Raw genomic sequence first — 18123 nt, forward strand, 5'->3', positions numbered from 1 at the left:
GTCAACCATCAAGAAGGGAGAGGGGAGAATAAGTATAGCTTTGATGGCCTTGGATGAAGGAGAGAGGGTAATCGAATGTGGATGATCAACATTGAGATAGGTAGGTACTAGGTACTCGTATTTCAGAAAAGAATTTTCGCTAGAGATGAAAATTAAATTCAATTTTGGTAAATAAAATGATGAAAAATTTAAAAACATCCAAATTTTGTTCTTAAAAATCCTCCCTCTCCCCTCGTTTAGCATTTTTTCTCGACAGACTTTTTAGGCACATTTTTTTTCAAAGAATCAAGATGTGATTCTTATCTAATAAGTACCTATACATTCGTATTTGAAACTAAAAAATAAGATTTTCATTGAACAGGAAAAGGCATTACACCGATACCTATAGATAGGGGTTAATGTACTCATTTCACCCGTCTCAACATTTACAAAGTTTTAATTACTTCAGAAGCAAGCATAGGTAAGTTGATATAATTTTTGTGGAAAGGAAGTGACGTTATTTTTTAATGAAATTTTCAATGATTCACGCGTACTTTCCAAAAGTTATGCAAATTATTCTAGAACCAGATCGAGAAATTTGTATTATGGGCTATTTATAAAGTGTAAACCAATTTATTAAAATTAGTTCTGAAAACTAAGATAGGTATCAAACTGTGGTAAATTTTAATTTTAAGTTTAAAAAAATGAACCAAAATTGAATTAATGAAAAAATTAAAATTAAAAAAAAATATACATATAAGTAATAGAAACAAGATGGAAGTGAAAGAAATCGTTCGAGAATGAGCACGGAATTTTAGGAGTTCAAAACCTTAATAAAAATTAAATGTAAGTAATTTTTACAAGTCTTCAACCTTCCTGCCCTCCTCCTCCCCCCCCCCCAAAAAAAAACTAAAGAAAAAGAAAATGAGCGAAAAATTTCAAGATACTTCTGAAAAAATAAAAATGGATGTTTTTAAAATGATATGTCTTTTGAATAATTTACTTTCAGTGTTACCCTTTTATTCTACCAAACATTCAGGAGCACTTTAAGAGCATATTTTTCAAGTGTGGGAATACATACGATTGTAACCATGAGAATCTTCTTTTCGTCGAATTATATAATTATTTCAACCATCATTGCATTCTAAGAAAAAAAATATATGTATTTGTTTCCCATTCAGCTTTTTTGAATAGGTAGGTGTTCTTGAAAATCCAATTTTGACTTTTCATGTTGAAAGTGGGTCTTGGTCAAAATAGAGTAAAAATAGAAGTCAACATTATCTACTCACAGTGGGCCCGAGGCAAAAAAATGAGGGCTTTATGAAAATGTTTCAAACCCTCATTCTGGTCTGAAGCAAGTAAGTAAGGGTTTTTTTCGAAAATTGAAGTCAAAAATGAATTGTTTATTGCAAAACAGAATTTTCCCACAAGTTTCCCTCTACGAATACCTCCCTCCCTCCCTTCCTTCCTTCCTCCCTCCCTCCCTCCTAAAAATTATAATCTCGTTTTCAAAAAAAGCTAATGCAAAAAAATTTTTCTGAAAAAGTTTTTTTTTTCAAAAAAAAGTTTTCTCAAGTAGAAATTTTTATTTTTAAAAGTTTAGCCCAAGAACAAATTTTATTTTGCAAGAAACAATTTTTGGAGAGAGGTTTTTTCTTGTAAATAAGCTTTTTTAGAGAAAGTTTTTCACTGGAGACTTTTTTCACAGGCATGAAGTTTCTATTTTCCTTTCAAATGAAGGTTGCATTTTCTCTCCAAAAATAAAGTTTGCATACCTATAGGTACTCTTTTCAATAATGGAACGAAGTTTTAATTTTCGGTTCAAAAATGAAGTTTTCATTATAATTTCAGAAATGTCGATTGCATTTTTCTCTTCTAAAAATGAAGTTCATGAACTTTTTTTAAAAAACGTGGACTTAGGGCAAATTGCCCCACTTGCTCTCCTTGTCCCTTTGTCAGTGGCATTGTCTACCCAATAAATAAATAAACAAATAACTTGAATAAAGAAGAGTTCAAGAATTTCTCATGCATTTCAAAACTGAGCCTCAACATGTAGTGGCAGAAGGAAGATAGATATCAATGGAGGAAGATGAATCAATCAAATTTTTCAGCATTTTCAACAATTTCTTGAAAAATTCTCCTTCCTTCAAAAAATACAATTTCCTTTAACTTGGAAATTGGTTCTCAAAATGTCAATGTACTTCATTAAAATAAGCCCAATAAAAACCACAAAAATATCAGAATTTATCATTTTTGAGTCCCAAAATCCATGCTATCATTTTTCAAAATGCTTTCATTAAACACTTCATTTTTCAAAACCATCAAAAATGACCATAAATATTGAGATAGGTAGCCAAAATAAAATAATTACTTCGCTTCTATAATTACAACGAGCTCAAAAAATAATAATGAACCAAATAATGCAATTCGCGGAACGTAAAAAAACCTCGGATTGTTGTTTTTTTTTTTAACTCGTACGAGATTTTTACTCACGCGATGAAGTTATACAAACCGAGCAAAAAAAAAACACACAGCTACCTATACAAACACGATCAATATTTACGGTTGATAAATATTGACGATTTTAAATGTTCGCCACGATTATGATATGGTATATACGAATAAATAATGGAAATGTTGACAACGGTGGGATTGATGAGTTTAAAATGTGCTCAGCTCACATGTATGTACTATAGGTATACCTACTATACGAAGACCATCTCATACCATAGAGTGCTTGGACACGTGCTTTAATCGTTTTTCGGTTCACCCTTCGATACAAAGTGGATATATATTTTTTTTTGTTGGCAGCAGCATGACTATCGAAAATTTCCAAGTTTACCTGCACGTGTATTATACGTATATAGGTATAAACGTGTCATTTTTTTTTACCCATAATTCCATTATTAGATGTCAAAGAGAAAGAGAAATACACAAGTTGTGGTATTTAAAAAAAATTATCGTAAATCGACGAAACGACGAAATCTCCTATCTTTGTCGTAAATGAATTGAAGATGCGGCTAACAAATCTGCTTATCGGGAATTGAGCACTCTTCTATTATAAAATTGGCAACGTTCGCTGTGTGTCGTTAAAATTGAAAAAAAACATCGGGTTACGATTTTGTTAATGAAGAATAGGTACGTTTTTATAGCGAATGGATAGTTTTTTTTTTGTTGCAATTTTTGGGTCTATAAAGGTATCAGAGAAATTGGTGGTTCTTAATTGATCAGCTGGAAATTGAGGGAAGGAAGGGGAAAGAAAATTCATTGAAGAGTTTGACCTTTATTAAGGCCATTTTTTTTTAGCATTTTTGATGTTTTCGATTTTCAAAACTTTCCCAGAAACGTATGAATCAACTTCGGAGGAGAGGGGGCCTCTTAAGTCACATGTTATTTCCAAAAATCTTCAAGTGGATGGTGAAGGGGGAGACTAAGAATCGTTCATCAACAAAATTTCAGTCCTAGTCTCACTAATAGATTTCAACAAAATCTACCAACGATTTCCACGAAGCTGTTGACCCGAATGAAATGCTCGATGCAGAAGATTACTCATTTCACACTTGATACTTTTCCACGATCGAAAAAAATTCCCTTTTTTCGCGAAATCGCGTAGGTAACTCGTGAATAAGTAAACAAAACGTGCCTAAATTTTTCTGCGAAAAAAATTTCGCAACTACGTACTCACTTACCTATTCAAGTGTAAATAACTTATCAAGTAGAACTCTTAAACGAAAATACAGCCACTTTAATGGCTTAATTTCGTACATAATTTTGCAAAAATTCCAACTATCACGCTAAAAACTCAATCCAATTTGATTCATCTTCGAAACTACCCGTATTCTTAATCCGAATCGACTCCCTGTGACTTGGAAAAAAAATCGTATAAAACCTTTCTCGGTGCTCGGGGGAAATATAAAAACGAATTAATTAACGAAACCGAGAGAACAAGCACTTTGGAAAATGTTGCTGAAGAAGTAATTGATTGAAAGTATATCAACAATAGAATTAGATTTACTCGCGTGTCTATGGTCGGAGAAAAAAATTCACTTATTAGACGTATCTTTTCTTTAAATCCCGCGAGAAAGGTGGTAAATTTAATTATAAAATAACCAAGCAAAGTGCAACAATACAAAGATACAGTAATGATTTTTACATTTACGAGATTTTTTTTCTCTCTGTCTCTCTCTCTCTCTCTCGCACTGTGTGCTATCTACACTGGGTATTCTCCAGTTAGAACACTCCAGATACACGAGAGTGGCATGCGCAAACACGTGACAGATATACGAGCTCGGTGTTGTTTGCTCAAACACGTGACTATATAACTTGATCATCGCCGGTGGCGAGTTTGTTACCTCGTTTATGACTTTTTTTTCAAAAATGAAATTTTTACATCATCGAGACGAATCCAATAATGCAATAAAAATTTTTCGAAAAAAAGGTCACACGGTCGAGGGGTACCAAACTTGCCACCGACGTCGTCGTCATGTTAGAACACGACGAAGTTGGTTAGTAAGTAAATGGGGTGAAATGATTAAAATATTGTTGACTTACCATGGCTGTCATTTCATCGTTAACTGCAGATATTGGCGTAATTTTAGTAGATAAACATATAACATTAAAGATTAATAAGATCATCGTCGATGTGCCACTCAGGCTCAGGTACCACGTTCTTCTTCTTCTCGTTCTGAAGTGATTTTTTTCTACTCTTTCCATCGTGTTGACTTCAAACATCGATAAAATTGGCAAAAAAATTGACAGATTTACTTATGTAAAAATTTAAAAAAAAGAAAAAAACACGGCGCAATTTTACTATAGGAACTATACGAAATTTGAAAATTTCCAAAAATAGAAAAAAAACACCAACTGTCGTCAGCTATAATGCACGAACTACGATACGCGGTATTTACTATAAATGCTATAACAGTTTAAACGCGAAATGTCTTCTGCTTCACTAATTACTCTTACAGTTGTAAGCTAATTGGTATAGTAAAATTATTATAATCGTGTACTGCTCGCCTTTTTCTTATTGCATTGTTGGCTACGACTGATCATTAACGATATTCGCAGACAGCACACAACCCTTCGGGGCCGACGTTACGCGAAAAACTGGCAAGAATTACACGGCATTAAAATGGAAAAAAATTCATCGTAGTGTAGACCACCGCTGCTCGTTTCATAACTGACGACTGTCAGATAAAGTAATTACTGAATTGCGGCGGTGAACCTGTTCAAATCATTGACGACCAGATAAATTCACGCTTTTTTTTGTACCGTATCGCTAGTTACACGCGTCTCCTCTCGCTCCCCTCTTCACTTCCCCTAATTAATAATAGTTGACAAAGAATCGCTATTCTGTTGGAAAAGTCGCCGCGGCCGTCCTGTGGATGACGAGAGGGGAAGGTGGGAGTGATGCAAAACTACCGACTCTCTGAGTGTACGTAGAGACTGATTCATCGTATATCAGCCAACCACAACGAATAGAATAGATATACAAGAGTAGACCTACTACACTGTATACCAGGAATTGAACTTGTGACTCTTCATCGCATCGTTCGAGCATAATTTCCGTGCCAGCTGACCAACAGACGGCGTAATTGTACGAATTTTATGGACCATTCGCGAAATAAATGTGGCTGAATTTGTGTGCCAAATGCCAATGCACCTTCATACTGCACTTAAAAGTTCATCTTCATTGCAAGAAATTTGTTCATCTATTCGTAATTGAAGCGAAATTTCGTCGTAGCATCTTCACTTAATTTGATCTATCATCATTTTAGCGATTCATTTATTCGCGAATCGGGAATGATTTTTTCATCTCCAAGCAGGGCTTAAAACCATTTGGATTTTATTGGTTGTTGTGGTAGGTGGTTTTTAAAGGACTCAAAAATATTGGTTTTTGGTTATGGTTTCTGAATTGGTTTTTCAATCACAGTTTTTCTGGTTCTGGTTTTGAAATGGTTTCAATTTTTTTTAATATGGTGTGGATGTGGTTTTGGTTTTGTATTAATCTTTTTTTTTGAGGTAGAGGTGGTTTTTGATATGAAAAATCATTTCAAATTTTCAAATGGTTTTTGTGGTTGTGGTGGTTTTGATATCAAAAATTTTTTGAATTTTCAAATAAATTTACCAAAAAACAAATTAAGGTACGAGTATTGTCTGATTTGAGACCAAAAAACAGAAAATTTTCATCACTGGTCTAGAAAAATTGAAAAAAATTGCAGAAACCAAAAAGAACCATTTCATGAATTGGTTGTTATTTGTTATGGTTACATTTGAAAATTGAAATGGTTCTTGTGGTTGTGGTTTTCTCCAAAGAACACAACTATTTGGTGGTTTTGGTTTTTTCAATCCAATTTTTTTCCAACGTATTGGTTTTTTGTTGTTGTTGTTTTTGAAATGTACAGAAAGAAGTTGAAATGGTTGTGGTAGTGGTAAAACCAATTGAAAAACAATGGTTGTGGTGGTTTTGAGCCCTGTCTCCAAGTTGATCATTCACAAACTAATTTTCTTCAATTCGTATTATAACTCAATAAATTTTAAGAAGTCAAAGTCAAATTTGGCACCACTTTTTTCAATGGATTTGATTTGCTACTGATTCAATTTATCAATTGTTCTCAAAAAATTATTGATTCTGAGCAAATCGTTCGCGAACGGATTTAGTTCAGTTTTTGATGACCGACAGGATCAAAACTCTCAAGTTTCGCCAAGACATCATTCTATACCCCATTTGGTTTATTAGCGATTCATTCGTTCGCGAACGATATTTCTACTCTGAGCAAATCGTTCGCGAACGAATCATTCATAAGTTTTATTTTTGATTGATTGATTAAAATCGAAGGGCCTGATGGAAGAAGGGCCTCGTTGGAAAACAGGTGGAGAGGTATGAATAAAACGTCATGTAGCTCGCTCTAGGAGCAAGATCATGAACTGAAAATCACACCCAAGGTAGTCAAGATTTCGAGTTCAAATCGCCAAAGTGTGGAAAAGGGGCTCCAGGCGCTGGGGCCTCTTTTCCATCAGGCCCGTCAATCCTAACCTAAATCGTATTTCGTTTTATTTTGTAGTGTATCATGAATTCAAAAGTCCCACTGGAAAAAGGGCGTTAAGGGCTACTAACGCCCTTTTTCCAACGAGACTTCATTAGTTTCATTTGATTTCTGAATGATTCAGTCGTTCTTGAATGATTCATCGTTTTTGATTGGCTCATTATCAAACTTCAAATTTTTTATTTTGGTGGTAAATTTTCAATGTTTCGTTTTATGGTTTTTCAGCTGATCTGATTTATTGATGATTCGTTCTGTCGTTCATTTGTCAATCAATTTATCGCTTTGATCAAGTCGTTCGCAAACGAATTATTTTCAATTAACCAGTGAATTTCGAATCTTCACAATTCGTCATGAAAACACTGAACGAAAATTGCTCGGAATATTGACGACATTTTTTAAAAAGTTGTCCAGAAAATTTGAAAATTTACTTACATGGGTATAGTATCTATCTACATAGAACAACTTCGAAGTTTTGTTCAAATATTACAATGATTAGGTACAAAATAATATGAACTATAATTTTCGTGGAATAATTGTAAAGAAATCAGTAAAATTGACCAAAAAAAATGGCTGAAAATTCGTGAAAAAGTTTGAAAATAGACCGTGAAAATTGTGTAAAATGATGCAGATAGTTTGAGAAATTTTTGAAAAGCAAACTTTTGCAAAAGATGTGCTGAAAATCAAGTGAAAAATTTATAATAAAATACCTAGGTACCTATTAAAAAAACTTCTCCAAATAAAAATATACAAACGTTTTTCTTTGTTTTAAAACAGTTTTTTTCTTGTTTAGAACTATGTGTTTAAAACGTGTTTTAAACACAAATTCAGTTAGTTATTTTGGATTCAGTTTTTCAAATATCTGTTATCCAGTCATCAATTTTTAAAATGTGATGTCCTAAAATAGCTATAAGACTCAAGAAATATTGAAAAATTGAAATCAAAACACAAAATTTGTCTAAAAAAAAGTACCAACAGGAAGCAAAATGAAAATCTAAAAATACTGGTCATTCAATTCCACTACTTTTTCAACGAGAAACTGAAAAAAGGTGTTTTTTTAAAAGAGAAATTGAAGTTGAAAAAAAACACGTTTAAAACCAAAAAAAAGTTTTTGTTTAAAACATGGTTTTATTTTTTTGTGTTTTAAACATGTTTAAAACATTTTTGTTTTCAACATTAACAATCCTTTTTTCACTTATGCACGTGTAATTTTTTCCAATATTGATAAACTTTGGTATCTTCCTATTACTCAGTCGACTTTCTATCATTTTTCAAGACTTTTGTATGTGTAGTTACTTTTATGAAGTTTTCTCAAAAATTATCTTAAACATGATTTTGTTTTTAATTATTTTTATCCAGTATTTAGCTGATTTTTTAAATGAATTTTTGGAACCTTGTTTGTATTATGATCCATAATTTTGATGACTATTTCATCATGCATTTTTTTTACCTCATCAATTTTCGCCATTTTCAAACAATAATTATTGTAAATACTAATATTTGACAATTCATAAAGATTTTTTATTATTTTTTTAAAATATATTTTCACCAAGTGGGAGGTATAAGTAGGTATATGAAGTACTTACCTATCTTATTTTATGAAACTTTTTTAAATATGGCACCAATTTTTGCAACTTTGGAATGATTTCTTACATAAATTTTGTAGGTAATTTTTCGGTTTTGAAACATTTTCATATAAATTTTTAACTAGGTACTTACCTATTTCAAAATTTAGAATGATTCTGATTCTTTCATTTTCAACCACTTTTGGATTAATTTTTTCATTATTACACATGTTTCTCAATTTTAACTAAGTATTCTTGAGTCAAATTTTACAAATTTTTTGACAATTCATGCAACTTTTTTCATGTTTTTGCCGTATTTTGTAAAACATTTTAAAATATTCCATCAATTTTTGTCATTTTCAACAATTTTTCAATGAATTTTGACGTTTTGTAATTTTTTCTTGGTTGGTTTGCACCATTTTCTTATAAATTTTATTCATTATACCAGATGTAGAATTGCGCACCAATTTATGTTGGCAAATATACAGGGTGTTCCAGAATCCAGAATAACCTTTCACATTTGTTTTTTTTATTACTCTGAGAGAAAAATGTTTACAAAAATTCTTTTACAACCAAAATGAAGTAGAAATATGCCGTTTTTAGACCGTATATTTGAGTTTTCATTAAAAATGAAGTTTTAAAAATTTTTCCATCGAGATATTTTCCTTCATTTTTGACACATTCAACCAAACATTTTTTCAAATTATTGAACACTTCTCTTCCAATCAGTTGCGACTCATGAACCTAGAAGCTGTTTCAGAGTCCTAGATTTATCTCGATACACTTTTGACTTGGAATAACTCCATAAAAAAAAATCGCAGGCTGAAAAGTCAGGGGATCAAGGTGGCCATTAAATTTCTGGTTCAACACGTCGACCATAACAAAATTATTTGATGACCGAAGTGCTCACGCGCTAAACATATGTGTACCATCGACCTTTTAGTTAACCTAGACGACTACTCCAATGCAAACTAAAGCCACTGGTTATGTCGCCAACTCTGTGGATTTCAAATTAGAAACAAACGCATCTGCGCATGTCTCAGGAATTGATGCTTGTGAACAGTAAACGGAAACGCCACCGGCACCCCCACTTCAACCACTAATCCACTGACAACAAAATACACACACACGTTTCCTGAGACATGCGCAGATGCGTTTGTTTCTAATTTGAAATCCACAGAGTTGGCGACATAACCAGTGGGATAATTTCGCGTATGAGTAGCCGTCTAGGTTAACTAAAAGGTCGATGATGTGTACATCCCTGGTAGTTCCAACATGTTGGAAGGAAGTAAGTAACTCTATTACATCGCGTCTGTCTTTTAGTTTGGAACAAGAAACTCGTTTAACATTTTGCCTTACCCCTCACCGTTACTGTTTCGTTAAACACACATGGTCCCACTATACCGAATTTAGCCACGCCCAACCAAACAGTCAACTTGGCGGAGGTTTAGATGTTTCTCAAGTATTATCAACTGATTCTTTGTACACTAGAAGCGCACATTCCAATTATTCACTTCACCATTTAGATAAAAATGAGCTTCGTTACTGATGAGTAAGGAGTAAAGAGTTACAGGAACCTTTATTTTTAAAAAAGGCCTTCACAGTAAAAGCACACTGTACAGCCATCTACTTCTCCAGGGCAAAAAATAACTATTGAAACATAATTCGGCATGCTTTGGCTACCTAGAACCGCCTTTACCATTCCCCTAGCTCCACTTGAACACAGATCAGTGGTTACCAAAATGTGAAAGGTTATTCTGGAACACCCTGTATATCCATGCTAGTACATACAAATAATGCACTGGGCAGCAAAAGGATTAAAAAAAAAATTTAAATACGGAAAAACTCTCTTGCAATCATTATAAATAGTTCATGTTTTTTTTCTATGGAAGTTTCATTCATGCAGTATTTATCTACATATCTACAAGATCAACTCGAATGTGTTTTTTCTGAATCGACTTACCTACGCAAGCAGTACATAGACCTAGGTCTACAGGCAACTCACGTGTTCTTCATCTTCATGCGGCAAACGTGAAACGTGTTTCGAGGGGATTCTCCGGATGGTTTCGTCAGTCTTGAGAATTTCCAGTTGTGGGAGAAGTTGCCTATACTATAAGCGATATACATAATACAACGAACGCTCAAATATTCGTGGTTTTTTTCAGTGACTGAATTAATCGGACTGGTAAACCACTTACCTTTTAGGAGCGTAATAACTTGATCAAATAATCATATATACCTTCTACCTGTGTAGGTATTATGCGCGCACGGTTCATTTACACGGTTCGATAGTTTAATCTTTGTATTATTTAATAAATTAAGCGGTCACGTTTTTTTTAGTACCGATGTGTTATGAACATGATACAGTATATTTGACATTAATAAGGAAGAAGAAATTAACAAACATGTAATTTTAAATTACCAATTAGAGTAGTCTATGGACTGGCGTAATAGAAAGTGAAAGAGAGGGGAGATGGAGATGGTGGAATTCGTGAATTTGAATTATTTTCAAGCAGTTTGGGTGATGAGTGAGAACGTACAAATTATTTTATGCAGGAACAATACTTACATGCAAGATGTTCACAAACCCATGGGGTCTAAACTGTATATGGAGTTGAATTAAAATCATTGATCCAAAAGGTACCTACCTAAGCCATTTGACATTAACAATGGATGATTTTGGGATCAATTCAAGAGTTGCAGAAAACCCTTAGGAAACTGGACTTGAGATCATTATCAATAAGATTAATCATTCCTAGTCCACCTCACAGAATTGGTGATCCCTGCGTCAAAATGATGGAATCACTTCTTCTCAAAGTAGAAGTCAAAAGACAAAAATGACGGTCTTCATTTCTCCCTAAAATGACATAAAGTATTGTATGGTTCATTTTTCATCAATATCTCTTGCATTTCTGAATTCAAATAGGATCTGAAAATTTTTATTCAGACAACTACAAAGCTCAGATATTCAGAACTGTTTATTTCCCAAACGCAGGATCTGATTTTAAAATGTACAAGTACCATATCTTTTTAAAATTGATGGGTCAAAAATTTCACCATGCGATCTTCTTACTTACAAAATTCTGCCTCGATCTAAAGCAGTATGATTTTTGGCGAGTTCTGATTTAGGTAACGGTTTTCGAGTAGTCCGTCTCTTTCTCTTTGGTCTAGGAGGAACAGTAGTGTAAAGTGGTTTACCATTTGGTCCCTTTAATTTTCTCTTTTTTGGATATAATGTTTGTATAGCGTATACATCATCCAATGGCATTTTGAAGTTTGGATTGAAGGATCCCGGATAATGCGCTCTCATTACTGATTTTGTATCATTGGAATGATAAAGGCCCAAAGTATGACCTATTTCGTGTACAGCAACTTGATAAAGATTTGGCCCGTCTGGAAAAAAATGCCAAGTAGATGTCTAGAAACAATTCGAACTAGGGAAATAACTAGTTTGTTTAAGTGAAATTAATACTGAAAATGAAGACAAACTGAGTTAAGGTGTAATAAACATATTCTTGCGTTATGAGAATATTTTCCACGGCACCATTGAAAAGTACCTAGTTTAAACTCTTATATTTCGATGGTTCATTACTTATTATAATTTATTTCATCATCTACCAGATGGTTTACCGTCATTATTTTTCTCATTTTCAACATGCCAATTTTCGTCATCGTCAAAGTGAGCAAAAGATGGATGTAGACGACTTTCTTGTGGACCGGTGGCGTGCGCTAGAATTCCTAAAGGACCATCGAAAGGTGCCTGATCTTGATGTTTGCCAGTTTCGAAAGAAACCAAGATGTTGGGCTGTGCAATGAAAAGCAAATTTTCTGTAGTCAAGTAGGTATCTTATGATGTAAGTGTGCTTTTGAATTACAGTAGGTACTTTTTCCTTGTCAGCCAGGTCGAATTTAATTGGTATGAATTCCTCCCATGTTTTGAAAGCTCGGTATATTTCATTATGTGTTACATGAGGCGGTAATTTTTTGGAATCGTGTTCAAATGCGAATGTAATTCTGTTTTCTATCCACTTCCTGTCTGGCAGGAAAAAAAGTGATGTGCTCGTAAATAGGTAAATAATGAAGAATAATAATTGTACAAAGTATTACTGATCGAGTCAGTTTAGTTACAATTTTCATTTTTAGTTCTGATATTCAAAAATAACTGATTGTGAGACGCCTATATGTATCTAGGTAGGTATACGATACCTGGGTACAATTAATAAACAATTAAATATAGGGGTGGAGTGTTGATAACATTCTTACTGGAATGTTTAAACCATCGAGTTCTAGAATTTCTCGTCTCATCTGGAAAACCACATCGTGGTTCTTGCAATTTACTCATCGTTTGAACATCCAGATTTCCTATGCAAGAAAAAACAAATTATGCTATATAGGCTACTGGGAAACTTTTCAAAACACAAAATCAGTTGAAATTAAAATAATACTATGCATAATTGAAGATAATGATTGTACCAGTCGAATGAAGATTATTAAAATCTTGAAATTCCTTCAGAGCTCTAGACAAGTCTTCTTTCGATACTCGTTTGCCGGATTGTATTTCGTCAACTGACAATGCAAGGTAACCGTACTGAGCCAAGTGTATCTGGAAAAGTGAAAAAGGTTTTCAGATTTTGATGACTTTTTCTTTAGTAGGTAGTATAGGTATAGGTACCATAAGTCGACAATAGTATTTAAATCGATTTCGGAGAAAATTGGTCCAAACGACTGATTATACATAAAACGTGATTCATTATTGTCAAATGAATGATAATTTTACCTAGTCGAATCTTTCGCTCATCAGCTCAAACTTATCATTTTTTGGATGAGTCAATAACGTATGATCGACCCTCCAACGAAGGAGCGATAACCTTTCTAGATTTTCAAACGAAATTTTTCCTTTTCGAGTGAATCATTAGCGAACGGTTCTGAGTTTGATGGGTGAGTAGCGTTTGTAAATTCTTGTAAGTAAGATATCAAGTAATGCATAGTTCAACAACGTATTGATAATTAATGCTGAGAGGAATGCCCTGGTCATACATTTTCTAGAAGTAATAATTAGATAGGTATCTGCTGAATTAATCATCGTTCGAAATTTTGCAACATTATGTGCTTCCGAATTCATTTAATTTTATCAACTGTCTCATACTTACTCGCTTTGCAAACGATAGAATTCTCTCCAGTGACTTCAAATCGTTCCAAAACTCTAGAGTACCTTCGACACCAATTCAACTTTACCTAACAAAAAATTTCAGTTTTTTTCATCTTCGAAATACCTGAAAGCCTTGAAAGGGGTTGGTGAAAATTGCACGCAAACAATTGCACATGCGAAATTGCACGTATATACAATATTGAACGTGTGTGATAATTGCACGTATATGAATATAGAACGTTTACAGCGTTCAATTATCACGTTCAACAATCTGATTTCATTTATTCATATAGAAGTTGAAAAAATCGAGATTTTTTCAAAAATGTTGGAAAGGGTTCTAAAAATAGGCAGATTTTTAAAGCAATTACTTTAAGAAATCTAGGAAAGGAGAGGACAAAATCGAGTTTTGAAAGGAAAAGCAAATCATATAAAACCATTCTTTGAATAGTGAGGCTTGAAATGTACCTACTTGTCTGAAGGGGGAGGGGTTGGTTTTTTTTATTAAGGAAAATTACCACACTAACCAAACCAAATTAAATTTTTTTCCCCTTCAAAATTGTTGTTCTGATTCCGAATTCTTCTAAATTTTTTGGTTTGAAACATTTACCCCAAATAGGCAGGTAATAAAAATTTTTGTGAAAAGTACAAGACAGAGAAGGCAGGTTTTCAAAAAAATATGGCGTCAATGGATACTTATCTATTTAGCACACGTTAGACCATGATTTCGACGCCAAACTCAAGTTTCTGTGAAGTACTTGCCTATCTCAGTTTTTCTTTTCTCTGGAACTGGAAGGGGTTGGGATCTCTTCAGAAAAAAAATATTGGGAAAAAGGAAAACCCCAAATCTCAAAAATGGTGAATCTGAAATGACTGTTTCAAAAATTTCCTTTTTTGTAAGTTTCAAACCTTTAGTTTAAAACAAAAATCCAGATTGGATTTTATTTCTGAGGAAAATCACTCGAAGTTTTCTGCACCCTCTCCTCTAAAATCATTACACATATTTTTTGTAGCTAAAAAATTTATGAGCACATTCACTCCACCAATGAATTGGCTATATTTTAGCCATTTTCATGAATTCACTCAAAATCTAACAATCAACTTCAAGAGCTCAAAATGTTGTTTTGTGGTGTGGGTGACGTGTCCTTTTAATGAGCCAAATTGCAACTTGATTAGAGTTGCGGGTGTAAAAGTTTCCTTGTGAGATAAAATCACGTTAAAAAATATAAATGTGGCTCACTTTTTGCCTATCTCTCATTTTGAAGGAGCTAAACAATGTAAGCTAAAATGAATTATTATTTAAAGTTTTCAAAAATGGTGGCATATGTCTTGAATTCTTAAAATTGACACAAGCTCGTTTAATAGACTTATATAGGAATAAACAAACCGCAAATTATGCACCTACCATATTTTTAAATTCACCAAAATCCTTCTTTAAAAAACCTGGTTCTTTTGATTTCAAAACCGCTGTCTCTTGAAATTTTTGGATAGACATTGTGTCCAAATAAAATTTTTGGGACTTTTAGGGTTCTACTGAGCATTTGAAAATTTACAAATCGTTTATTTTTGGATACAGTGTTTTAAAAATGTTGTTCTTCTCCAATAGGTAAGTATATTTCGCATTGATCAAACCAAAACCATCGAAATTCATCATTCCTGAAACTGGGGGGATATTTTGAAACGCAATGGTGCCAACTTTTTAATTATTATTGAAATTATCTAGAAAATCGAAAAAATTTCATAAGTTTTTTGCTATTTTTCTACAATTTCTGCTATTGGCAATAATGGTTTAAAAAGTGGCACCCCTCCGTTCCAACATATTCCCCCTGTTTCAGAAATTACCTGTCCATGTGTTGGCATGGGGCATGATTAATGCGAAATACTGTAGAACAAAAGTTTTTAAAACACGAATAAACAGGTTGGGTAGCGAAAAGGCGCGATTTTGAAATCCCATTTTTCTTCTCCATGAGCACTTCCGGATCTAAAATGTTTTCTGAGTGATTTGTAACTCAAAGTGATGGTTTCTGCTGAATTTAGTCGAAATCTGCTGACCTTTTTCTAGGGGGAGGGGGGAGGGATTCTCCCAAACCTACATTGCTCTTCCCTTGAAACTCAGATTAAATTATTAGTTATGCTTTTAATCGTAAATTCCAAAAAATGACACGAAAATGACAGGAAAAAAATTGGAAATATTTCGAATACATTCTCAATAGGTACATTAACATTACCTATATATAAAGAAAACAAATTTCTCATCTCGTGTCGAATTCTTAAAATTTGTTGATTATCTCAACAAAACTACCTATAAGGTAAGACCGCCTATTAGTACGCGGTTAAGGTTTGAGACGCTCCAGCTCCCAGAGTTGTGCATAAAAATTTATGAAATTTTGTACACATAAGCTTTGAACCCTTGGCTACATAACTGCTTACTCACTTTTGAGTTTCCCATTGCTGCTTTTTTGTAATAACGCAAAAATGAGGGCAACTCAAATGCGTACTAATAGGAAGGTACCTTCCTATTAGTACGCAAACGTCCGCCTATAAGTACGCATGAGTAAATACACGTTGAAAATGGTAAAAAATCCAACAAAAAGCACTGAAAAAGTGTAATGGCATATTTAGAGGGAATTACTGTGAAAAAAAACCAAATTAGCAATTCAAATACCCAAAAAAGCAAAGTTTTCAGATTTAAAAAAAATACATTTTTTTGACACCATATTTTTTGTCCATTTTTTTGAAATTAGCGTCAGTATCATGATCAGACTTCATAATCTTGAACTTAGATGGACTAAATACCAATTTCAGCTAATTTTATTCATTTTAATGCAAAATGATCAAAAAAATGAAAATTTACATGCAAAAATGATGCGTACTAATAGGACTTAGGAGGTGCGTACTTATAGGAAGTTTTTTGTTCTGACATAAAATGATGTCTAGCTCTATAATAAAATAATATTTTCGAAATGTCTTTTTTTTCATAAGAAACTACATAAAATTACGGATCGATTGGTATAAGATACTTACCAAATAACATTATTTTAATATGTTCAATCTCATTTCCCATTTTGATGAAAAAAAAATCCAAAACACAGTTTTTCATTTAAATTGTTCTCAGAGACAGAGTTTTCAATCAAACTGCGTGATTTTTTCGGAGAAACTAGGGTCATTAGTCAGCTACGTCATGGTGTGGTCAAATTTTCGATCAGTGTTACCAATCGCGAGAAAAACGCAATGCGTACTAATAGGCGGTGCGTACTAATAGGCAGTTTACCTTATCATAATACCAATCAAATTTTGTTACCCATTTCCATTTATAATCGGATTTTGATTCTTTCTTTTTTATTTTCTCACGTTGTGAAATCTCTAAAAAATACAGATATTTTGCAAAAAATGCAAAAAAGCACTTTTCCAAAAAAGTGACCTTAAATTTTGCAATCATCCCAGGCACGAGCAAATAAAAAATAAAAAATTTGTGTTGATTTGTATTTCAATTTGGAAACATTGTACTTAGAATAATCTCCTTTTGATATGTTGTACAAAATATGTACTCCAAAATAAGTCCTGTCCCGAAAACATAAGTTACAGATGAGGATTACGATTTGCTCTCTGAAGGCCCCTTCCTATTTTTGTATTTTTCTGACCTATCAAGTCGGCTAAATGAAATAACAAAACTTACCATAGCCTGTGTTTCATTTAGTACTTCTGATGCATCGGTAATTTCAAACTGCACACTGAAAATATTAAACGAAACAAACACAACAATGGGACGAGAGATCAATAATTCCAACCAGAGAAACATGTTCGAAAATCGTATTGTTTTCGAATTTCTTTGAATAATTAAATTCGAATTAAATTGTTCACTGACAAATCAATAAGCACAGAAGCATAGCTGTGAACGATCATTTTTCTCACGTATCAATATTTCACTAATGTCAGATACATTGCTACTATAAGTATGTACCTATTTTGTAATTGAGACGTTGAGCATTATTTACAAATCACGAATACACAATGTCGATAGTATATAATTATCAGACATTACAAAATGCAGTTTATTTCCGACTCGTGCAGTACTTCAGTATGATATGAATTCAGTTTCTAGAATTGATCGCGTCTCATCTATGAAATCGAAATCGCTGATTGTTGTATTTTTCCAAGTACCTACGCGAATCAAATGAAATTTTAAATTTACGAGTAAACGTGAGAATTTGCATTTTATTTCATCTTTGAAAAGCGAATTTCATTTCAGGTACCTACGCAGGTAATTTACCTTTACCTATCTTCTCAAGTGATTTATTGAAATCCTGAAATTTATTTGGTAGGTATTTTGAATGTTCAAAAACAATGACTTGGTACAATGTACGTTCGCTGATCGTGTTATGTCGAGGTG

The 18123-nt window shown here is 33.1% G+C and overlaps 2 protein-coding genes across 3 annotated transcripts in view; both read right to left on the minus strand.

The window, feature by feature from the left end:
* Mmp1 (Matrix metalloproteinase 1) overlaps positions 1–5216 on the minus strand; it is a 62768-nt gene extending 57552 nt beyond the window's left edge. For both annotated transcript variants that reach the window (XM_065351767.1, XM_065351768.1), the window contains exon 1: positions 4531–5216. In XM_065351767.1, the coding sequence (XP_065207839.1) occupies positions 4531–4710 (180 nt within the window). In that variant the 5' untranslated portion in view covers positions 4711–5216. The remainder of the gene's footprint in view (positions 1–4530) is intronic.
* A 6331-nt stretch (positions 5217–11547) lies between these two features.
* LOC135836754 (matrilysin-like) lies at positions 11548–17694 on the minus strand. Its single transcript, XM_065351770.1, has 6 exons — positions 17410–17694; positions 13061–13190; positions 12851–12949; positions 12472–12623; positions 12218–12392; positions 11548–11980 (listed from the first exon to the last, which is right to left on the minus strand). Exons 1-6 carry the CDS (start codon positions 17530–17532, stop codon positions 11661–11663), a joined length of 999 nt encoding a protein of 332 aa, XP_065207842.1. The 5' UTR covers positions 17533–17694; the 3' UTR covers positions 11548–11660.
* Positions 17695–18123: the final 429 nt, after the last annotated feature.

Source organism: Planococcus citri, chromosome 2 (genome assembly GCF_950023065.1).
Source record: "Planococcus citri chromosome 2, ihPlaCitr1.1, whole genome shotgun sequence".
In the NCBI taxonomy this organism is placed as follows: Eukaryota; Metazoa; Arthropoda; class Insecta; order Hemiptera; family Pseudococcidae; genus Planococcus; species Planococcus citri.